Raw genomic sequence first — 9,396 nt, 5'->3', positions numbered from 1 at the left:
AGCTATATGGTATTTTACACTTGATACGCAGTAGGCTATATGAAAAGGGTTAAAAGTTTTGTACTTGTCCTTGTACTTTTTTTCAAGCACAAGAATATGTTGTTTCTGGGAGAAAAAATACCTGATATCTAAAGTGATAAGCTAATTTTTGAGCGTTGCTGTATCAAACAACGAGATACGGTTTGTTAGAAACACGTCAAGTAAATTTACAAATTAGTAAACTCTGCAGCTAATTATTAATCAAATCACTACTTCAAATAAACAAATTACATATTTGTCGGGAAAAAATCAACTAGATAAAACCGGCCTGTGACTTAATTGTGAAAAACGGATTTCTGAAGTAAAAAAACTTGTAACTTCAATGCTGTGATTTGTATCATAAAAATCAGTGATTTTGACAAAAAATAGGTTTCGTAAATGAGGGAAATCCCCTCGTAACAGATACTGGGTTGTCAACAAACATTACAAGTTTGCCACCGTAGAATAAAAGGACATTTCCTTTAAATTGTTTGCAAAAATTATCAAACCAATAAATATAAATCAGACAATAACTATAAACAAGACGTCGCTCTAGACTCTTAAACAGTCCAAAAAAATGTTAGATCTTTCTGCAGAGTTAGATCGAATTCATAGTAGTTATTGTACCCTTGTTTTATTATCCCCTTATTCCCCTATAGGGGACTTAGTAGACTTATAAGTCTACTTGGTAGTGTAAAAAAAGGTAAATTGCAAAAATATTCAAACTCTGGTATTTTTTTATCTTATACATTTTAGCAGAGTACAGATGTTGACAGTGGAAAAAGTAACAAAGGTGAATAAATAAATGTTTTATGTACATTGAAATACATTTATTATAATGTTTGTGTATTACTCCAATCTGCAGATTATGGCAGATACATGCGCTGTGGAACTAAATACTGCATGATGGCACATGTGACCGCATTTCATCACACGGCTGAATAGTGTAAAAGACTTGAATATGCTTTTCCGAAAATATAATTGTGCTGACTTTTAAAAGCACTGACAGTTACAGCTGTTTGGGTTGAGTGATGATTTGCAATTAAAATATTGCTAAAATCTGGTCTATTTTTTCTTGTATTCTTACATTCCACACACCATGTGGTATTCTAAGTGGAATATCATGCGGTCACATGCGGCATTTAGTATAGTCCCGCGCATGCTATTTTTTCAAAAATGTCTGCATTTAGTTGTCCTGACTAACGGCAATTTAGTTGTCCTGTCATGACCTTTATCCTTGGCAGTGCCTCTTCTGAAATTGGTCTTGCACACAAACTTGATGGTTGTTCATGCGCACATGCACATGGGACATTTCGGTCCTACATGCCTGAGATCCCATCAGGAAATGCCATGTTCTGCAGTTTGGGTTTTACTAATTGATAAACAAGTAATGGTTTGGCTAACTTTTAAGGTGAGGAAGAAGATGTACAGGGAAAAAGTATTAAACGGGTAAGTTTATCAAACATCACCCAACAGAATATATACAGTAGATCAGTGGTTCTCAAACTTTTTTATTGTCAGGGCCAAATGGTAATTTTTTAAGTGTGAATGGAGCTGCAAAAAATGAAAACTTGAAAAGAAAATCATTAATAAAAAACTGAAAAAGAAAATTATTAAAGATTATTACTTTGAAATCTAAAATAGCAATGTTTGGTGATTTTTTTAGGTCTGGTGCGAGCCGCAAAATAAGTGGTTGGGAGTCGCATGCGGCCCCGAAAACCGAGTTTTAGGACCACTGTTGTAGATGGTTGCATCATTAATCACACATTTCAGACCTAAAAGAATAAAGGTTCTTTGAAAAGTAGATTTTCATGTAAATTGTAAACTATAAGGTTAAATGAGAAAACACTTTCTTAATAAAGTTGGTGAAAATGTGTGTGTGCATGGGCAACTGCAATTGACTATTGCATGTTCTTTGTACCAGAGAAAACATTTTTTGTAAGAGCTCCAGACACATGAAAACTGTAACTTGGTTTTGCATTATATGATATATCACTGGGGGTCCCCATACCAAAAGTGGAAACATGTTGTTTTCCTCTTGTTTAATCAAGAAAAATGCTTAACTTTTACAATATTTCAGTGTGATATGTCGTCAACCCAAATGTAGTTTGACCTAGCAGATCACCCAAGGGCCCCAGAAAAGTGAAATGTAGAAAAGGCAAAATTGCTACAGTCTGTGACATAGGAGCATCACGCTTGGTTGGTTGGTGCAAAGTGGTATAAACAATATGGGTCTTTTTTTTTTCTTGATTACACATTTTGATTTTTCTCGTTTTTTTTGTCCCTGCAGTTTTTTTCGCCATGAAATGTTTGATGGATTTGGATAGATATAGTTATATAGATGTGTGATCTGCTTTGTTTGTCTTGATAATCCCAGTATTTACTTTGCTAGCCCTAAAGTGTAAAACATGGTTGCAGGGCACCACAAATGAAAGGTTTTTGTGGTGTTATAAAGGCAATTTTCATTGTTGACAAAATTTACAGGACTGTTTATTGGGTTATTGTGGTTGCATATTTTATGCTTTGGTGTTTAGAACCCCAACATCCCCATTTACCCCACTAGCACCCTAAAATGAGTGAAGTTTTTGACAATTTTAGAATTGACAGTTTATAGAACATGGTTTTTTGAGTCGTCAGTTTTTATGTTTAACCCTGTAGCCTAACTTACTCTACTGGCCTCTAAATTTGAGTAAATTGTTTTAACTATGTCTAAATTATAAAATTCGACAGCTTGTAGTTTGCCATTTATAGATGTTGATTGTGTTGTTTGTATGATAGTCTAATAGGTCATAGAGTATGTGCAATGGCAAAATGCACTAAGCCACACTCCTAATTTTGAAAAATTTGTGTTTTGATGAATTTTTTATAGTTTGTCAAGGCAACAACAAGTGATGTGTTCCACCTGGGCAAAAAGAAATTATCGGAAGCAAAGGTATTGTTTAAATAAGAAGTAAATATTTATAAAACCTAATTTTATTGAACAGGGTTAACAGGAACTGTATCATAATATTACAACTATCTAAAACAGGGTTGTCCAAGGCTGCGAGGATAAACGGCCACATTAGGGCCTATTTAGATCAATGCCAACTGCAATCCACTCGAGGACCAATATATCAATCACTACTAATTGAATAAAAACAGTTTATATTCTTAGGATCTAATTGCTGGAAAGAAGGAGGAGGTAATCCTGATTTCACCCCAAGATGGAGAAGAAGTGACTAATAAAAAACTGCAACGTCTCTTTCAAGATGTGAAAGATATGCCAGTTGCAATTTATTCCATTGCTGGACCTTATAGAAAAGGAAAATCATTTTTGATGAACTTCCTTTTTCAACATTTGGCACAAGTTGAGGTGAAAACACATCTAACCTGTTTTTTGGTCACTTGATGTGCCATATACAACAATATTTCTATTCTTTTCCATCAGTTATGAGTAGGGCAAATATTTTTTGACTTGTCAAAAAAGTCAAAATTTTGTTAAAATTTTTAGAATACCGGTAGGTCAAAAATTGTCGAAATTTACAAAACCAATTATTTTTACAAATTTAAAATTGTTTACAAACTGCATTGTTGTAGAGGTTGCACTGCCAGCAAACTATTTGTTTTACACCTTGTAGCCTACTTTATACTGTTGTAATTGACCCATTGCCCCAATTATTGCGAATCATAAACCATCAAGTGAGTGAAACAATTAGGTTGATATGGCGTGATCGCGTGATGCTCAACACACCTTAAAACGAGCAAAATTTTGGTAGGTCCTAAGTCATTTTACGGCAGCTGCAGGTTAGGTGCAGCTCTTGCTTCGGTTTTGCATTAGATACTTCATGTATCTTTTGTTTATACAAATGTATTGAATAATTTTCGTTGTATCCTAGCTGCAGTTTTTTGGCAGTGATTTTAAATTAGCTCATTCCCTTTTCAGAATAGGTTAGGTCTGTGTTCAGATTTTTGCCCTTCTGTTAGACTTTTGCACATTCTTTCGCTCTAGTTAGATTAGCCTAGCCATATTTTAACTTTTGGAACGATAATGCGTAATTTACTACTTGAGTTCTTCATACGTCAAAGTTTTAACAAATTTGTCGTTCAACTGGTGTAATGCTGAACAAAATACTAATTGTTGTTTTTAAGAACTTGTATTTCGCTAACGTTTCGCCCACCAGAACGGTAGGGCTTCATCACAAACGCACCGGGCTAGATCTTTCTCACATACAAACAGCTTTACAGATTTGCCTTAATGCAACAGTTTTTACTTACAGAGACACAATATACAAACAAATCTTTGGTACACCCATGGGCTCTCCTATTTCAGCTATTCTTGCTAATCTCACTATGGAACACATAGAGCAGAAGGCACTTGCAACTTTCCACACACCACCACGTCTATGGCTTCGATACATTGATGACACATACGTCATTATCGACAGAAACATGGTCCACACATTTCACACACACCTGAACACCATATCACCAACAATAGCTTTCACCATGGAAACCGAACAACATGATACCATTGCGTTTTTAGATGTGGCTGTTACCAGGCAGCCAGAACAAAAGCTCATCACTGGCATATACAAGAAGCCCACGAACAAGCGCTACCTACACTATATGTCTCACCATCCCGGCACCAAAAACTTACAGTCGCCAAAACGCTTTACAACAGAGCCACAACTCACATCAAGGATATGGTTCTTCACAAACACGAATGCAAAAATATTGCACGCGTCTTAGGGAATAACGGTTTCCCCGTGTAACTTACACCACTTGACTCATAACACAACCACCTTACAAAACAGACAGTTTATATCATTCACATTCTTACCGTATGTCCAGGGTGTATCAGAGCGCCTAAAACGAATCCTGAATGATGCTGGGGTAAAAGTGGCAATGAAACCTTTTTGAAACTATTGGGCAGTTACTGCCAAAACCAAAAGATGCCACTATACCACAACATCGTACAGGAGTTGTTTACCAGGTCGCTTGCCGTGATTGTGATATGGTTTACATTGGTCAAACTAAGCTAAATCTAAATTGACGTCTCAAGGAACACAAAGTGGCAGTCAGAAACATGGATGTTAACAAGTCCGCCTTATGCGAACACGTTTTTGTATGTGATCACCGCATAAATTGGAACGATGCCCAAGTTTTGAAACAGGAACCTAATTGGTCCTAAAGATTGGTCTTTGAAAGTTGCCTCATAAATTCTAATTCAAATGTTTTAAACCGTAACGACGGCAAAAACCTCAGTCCGGTTTTTCGTGACATTTTGCGTCCAACTTCCTCTTTAAATATCGGAAATTAGTTACGCACTGTCACAATATAGCACAATCAACCCATCATGATAAGCCTTTGTTCTCTTATAATTACTTTACGTTATATCCCGCTGCGCTTGTGCATTTTCGCCTGTTGTGCTTGCACTATATCGTTCATTGCTCTGATGAAGCCCTATCGTTCTGGTGGGCGAAACGTTAGCGAACAACAAGTTCTTAAAAACAACAATCAGTATTTTGTTCAGCATTACACCAGTTGAACGACAAATTTGTTAAATATGCAACCTGGTGGACGAAATGCCTGTTCAGTATTTTCTATGGTCAAAATTTTGTCAAAAAAAATTTTTTTAAGGTCTAAATTTGTCAAAATTTTCAATTTGTAGTTTAAAAAAATAATTGCCCTAGTTATGAGTCTGCTTGCCTGAAGGGGTCATATTATTTATGATTTTTTTACCTTTTCTGCTGACGAAACTTTGGCTCAGTGTTTGCTAACTCGTGATTTAATGAATCTGCACAAAACAATACATTTTTAACATTTTTAATTTTAATGTTTTGAATTTAAAATTAACAAATTTCCTGGGATGGAGCAATGTAGCTCTTGCTCACTGAAACATAAGTGGCTATCTGTTGGGTTGAAATCATTGAGTTGTACCCTAAAACCTTATTAGCTACCATACTGACCCCCTAAATTGGGTAAAATTTGAAAACTATATCTGATTTGAATAAAAAACACACCTTTTCTACAGTATATAAGCTGTTGCTGCCAGGCATAATATCAAGTCTATAGAGCTCTTCTGGCAAATGTAATTTTAACCCGACATTTCGACGTCCTATACAGGTCGTCTTTTCTACAGTATTTGATCGCTGTGTTTGACCACACAAAATCAAAATTTATTATGGTTATTTAGTAAAAGTAATTATGTATCACTCATGTGTGGGAATCTGCCTACAAAAATAAACAAAGGTCATAACGACAGGGCGTAAAAAGGGTAATATAAAATACCTGTGGTGCTTAGGTAAACTTTTTATATAGGCTATAGCAGCGCTTCCCAACTGGTGGGCTGTGACGTTCTTTCTCGTGGGCCGCGAAACTTGTCAAGCTATTATCATACCAAAATAGAAGTGTAGAAGTTGTACAGTTCGTGTGAACATACTTTCAAGTTTAACTATATTATCAAAAAACAAACATATTACTCACTATGAAAGCTGCGTAAGGTTTCGCGTTAAACAAAGCTTTTATTACACTTACACAACAAAACTGCGATTGTCGCGTCACAACAGAAAATAAACTGCAATTGTCACCTAACAAAACTACTTGTATTAGTTGTATTTGGACCCACAATACATCAAATATGGTTTTATAAAGGCAGGAAGTAAATTTGAGGCTTAAACCAGACCTGGTGCACAAATATCACAGCTAAGCAAATCATTTCGAATAAAGAATTATTGTCCCCGTTAGTTCAAACTTATGTTAAACCAGTGTGGTATTAGATGTTTTATCGTGGTTGTCTACTTTTTACAAACTTGCATCAAATATTTAGTATTTATGGTAAAAGGTGCTAGTTTAAATGTAATAAATATATACTGGGCAATTTATGTTTTTTAATGACCCTTCTAATTTATTTGTTTTTTAAGGCCCAAAACAGCCGTTTTCCACAATACTATGATTTTGATCAACTTAAATGGGGAGGTGGAATGGATCCAACAACAAAAGGGATTTTAATTCACAGCAAATATTTTATTCGGAAAGATAAAGAGGGCAATGAGGTAAATCATTGGATATGTTATGTTTCTTGTAATTTTTTTCACTCACAGTAATTCACAGGTTGCAGTATTTCTTATGGACACACAAGGGTTGTAAATGAGGTAAAACGAATACAGACAAAACTTTTTAAAAGTTTGGTTAATGCTTTAATAATTTGTCCTCAAGAGTCAACCGCAATATTTTTTCCCTGTAAATCTGCACAAACACGCGTGTGGGGACCCATCCGTTTTTGTTAATAAAAACAATGCTATGTGTAGATCAAATGATGTGTATAAGAAATTGGTAAATAGGTAAACAAGATATAGAATATATAAAATATCAGAAAGCCATGTTTCTATTTTTGTCATTTTGTAGCATATGCAAAAATTTCAGGTTGCAGTTTTCCTCATGGACACACAAGGATTGTTTGACCATACAACTTCAATGACCCAATGTAGTTGCATATTTGCTCTCAGCACTTTGATTAGTTCGATGCAGATTTACAATCTTTCACAACAAATACAAGAAGACAACTTACAATATCTTCAGGTTAGATGTGTTTATGATTTCATCTATTTGAAAATCTTACTACTTTAAATCTGCTGATTTATAGTTATTTACAGATTATGCCAAACAGTTGCAACTTGTTCGAGGGTCAGAACCTACATACAAACCATTTCAAGTATATTCTTTGGGTTTTGGTGCTTTGTTAAACTATTGACTGGTAAAGAATTGCATGAAGTGTTTTTCTTTTGCAGAATTTGTTGTTTTTGGTTCGGGATTGGCAACACACATCAATCGCATTTGGGTCAAAAGGTGGAGAGAAGGCATTGGAAAACGCCTTAGCATTTGATAAAAATTCAAGTGATGATGTAAAAAGTGTGAGGAAACACATTAACGATTCATTTGAGAATGTTTCCTGCTTCTTACTGCCATACCCTGGGAAAAAGATTGCTGAGCGGGATGATGACGACTGTGATTACAATTTTTCAGGTCACATGTAGTAGTAACACTGCCTGTTGGTATGTTTCATGTTGAATGGCTGAGGAAATTTTTGTACAGGTTTGCACCTGTGATAATTTAGTGGTTTGTTGTACATCCATCTTCCCTGTATTCATGTATGTGTTTATGTGTGGATATGCATATGTGTTTGCCCTTAGTATAACAAGTTGCGACATATTTCAAATTAATGCCATTATACCTGTTTTATTTGTGCTAATGATTGTTGTTTAAAAGTAAACAGGCTATTTAAAAAAAATGTTTAAAAATGTATTTTTTTATAGATTTGAAAAAAAACTTTACAAGCAATGCTGCCGCTCTTGCACAAGGTTTATTTTCTTCCACCAATCTGGCAGTCAAGATTGTCGCTGGACAAAAGGTTACCTGCAAATATATGATTGATTTCATCAATACCACATTACAACTTTTCAATTCTGATGTAGTTCCTCAAATAAAAACTATCTTTGAGGTAAATTGTTTTATGAAGTAAACTCATAGACGGTGATCTTTCTCTTTTCGAGCATGGCACCAACCACGATTTTCAGTTGAACAATTTTTAGGATATGTTGATATTTTTCAAAAAAAGCTAGATCCCAAACCCTAAAAGTTTAAAATACCAGGTGAAATGTTTAAATTTATTTGTTGACATAGAATACCAGAAAAAACAAGAACACTTCTGTTACATGCAGATGTGATGCCATTCTGCCACCTCCCTTTTAAAAAAAAATAAGCAGCTATGGGTGAACTACAAAATAATTATGGGTCCCCTTCCTTGAAGGGGACACATCTTGATTTTACTCAATTTCTTTTTCTTTCTTTTTTTCTTCCCTGAAGTTTGTCCACCCCTTTTTGCCCTGAAATGTTTGATGGATTTGGATGAAACTTTCACAGATGGTAGATATAGTTATGTAGATGTGTCATCTGCTTCGTTTGTCATGATAACCCCAGTATTTACCCCGCTAGCTCCTAAAATGTAAAATGTGGTTGGTGCGCACCACAAACGTTAGTTTTGTGTGATGTTATAAAGGCAACCATATGTACATCACTAATGTTTGTGGGTTGTTTGGTGGATGTTTTTGCAGTCGACAATCAGGGGGTGTTAACAGCCTTATGACGTCAAAGGCATCAATGGTTGTTGCTCAAAAGCCCCTCCAGTGGCCAAATGCTTAAACATTTGCCGATTTGGACAAAAATTTACAGGACTGTGGATTGGGTTATTGTGGTTTGATATTTTTTTAGTTTTAGAGTAGAGACCAATTATTTACCCCACTAGCCCCCCCAAAAAGGGTGAATTGTTGTAGTATTGTTCGATTGGGATGAAATTTGGTCAGTTTGTCCAATGTGCCATTGTTAGGTGTTGATTGTTGT

The 9,396-nt window shown here is 35.3% G+C and overlaps 1 protein-coding gene across 1 annotated transcript in view; it reads left to right on the top strand.

The window, feature by feature from the left end:
- The first annotated feature begins 692 nt into the window (after nucleotides 1-692).
- The window catches only part of LOC145238176 (uncharacterized), a 34,753-nt gene continuing 26,049 nt past the window's right edge, over nucleotides 693-9,396 (top strand). The window contains exons 1-9 of the mRNA XM_080101261.1: nucleotides 693-811; nucleotides 1,430-1,467; nucleotides 2,888-2,950; nucleotides 3,173-3,370; nucleotides 6,921-7,052; nucleotides 7,423-7,578; nucleotides 7,643-7,711; nucleotides 7,788-8,022; nucleotides 8,313-8,497. Of these exons, the coding sequence (XP_079957387.1) occupies nucleotides 3,278-3,370; nucleotides 6,921-7,052; nucleotides 7,423-7,578; nucleotides 7,643-7,711; nucleotides 7,788-8,022; nucleotides 8,313-8,497 (870 nt within the window). The 5' untranslated portion in view covers nucleotides 693-811; nucleotides 1,430-1,467; nucleotides 2,888-2,950; nucleotides 3,173-3,277. The remainder of the gene's footprint in view (nucleotides 812-1,429; nucleotides 1,468-2,887; nucleotides 2,951-3,172; nucleotides 3,371-6,920; nucleotides 7,053-7,422; nucleotides 7,579-7,642; nucleotides 7,712-7,787; nucleotides 8,023-8,312; nucleotides 8,498-9,396) is intronic.

This window comes from Phallusia mammillata, chromosome 7, assembly GCF_965637545.1.
Source record: "Phallusia mammillata chromosome 7, kaPhaMamm4.hap1.1, whole genome shotgun sequence".
Taxonomy (NCBI): domain Eukaryota; kingdom Metazoa; phylum Chordata; class Ascidiacea; order Phlebobranchia; family Ascidiidae; genus Phallusia; species Phallusia mammillata.
The sequence above is the reverse complement of the archived record's forward strand: the minus strand, read 5'-3'. Positions and strand labels throughout refer to the sequence as shown.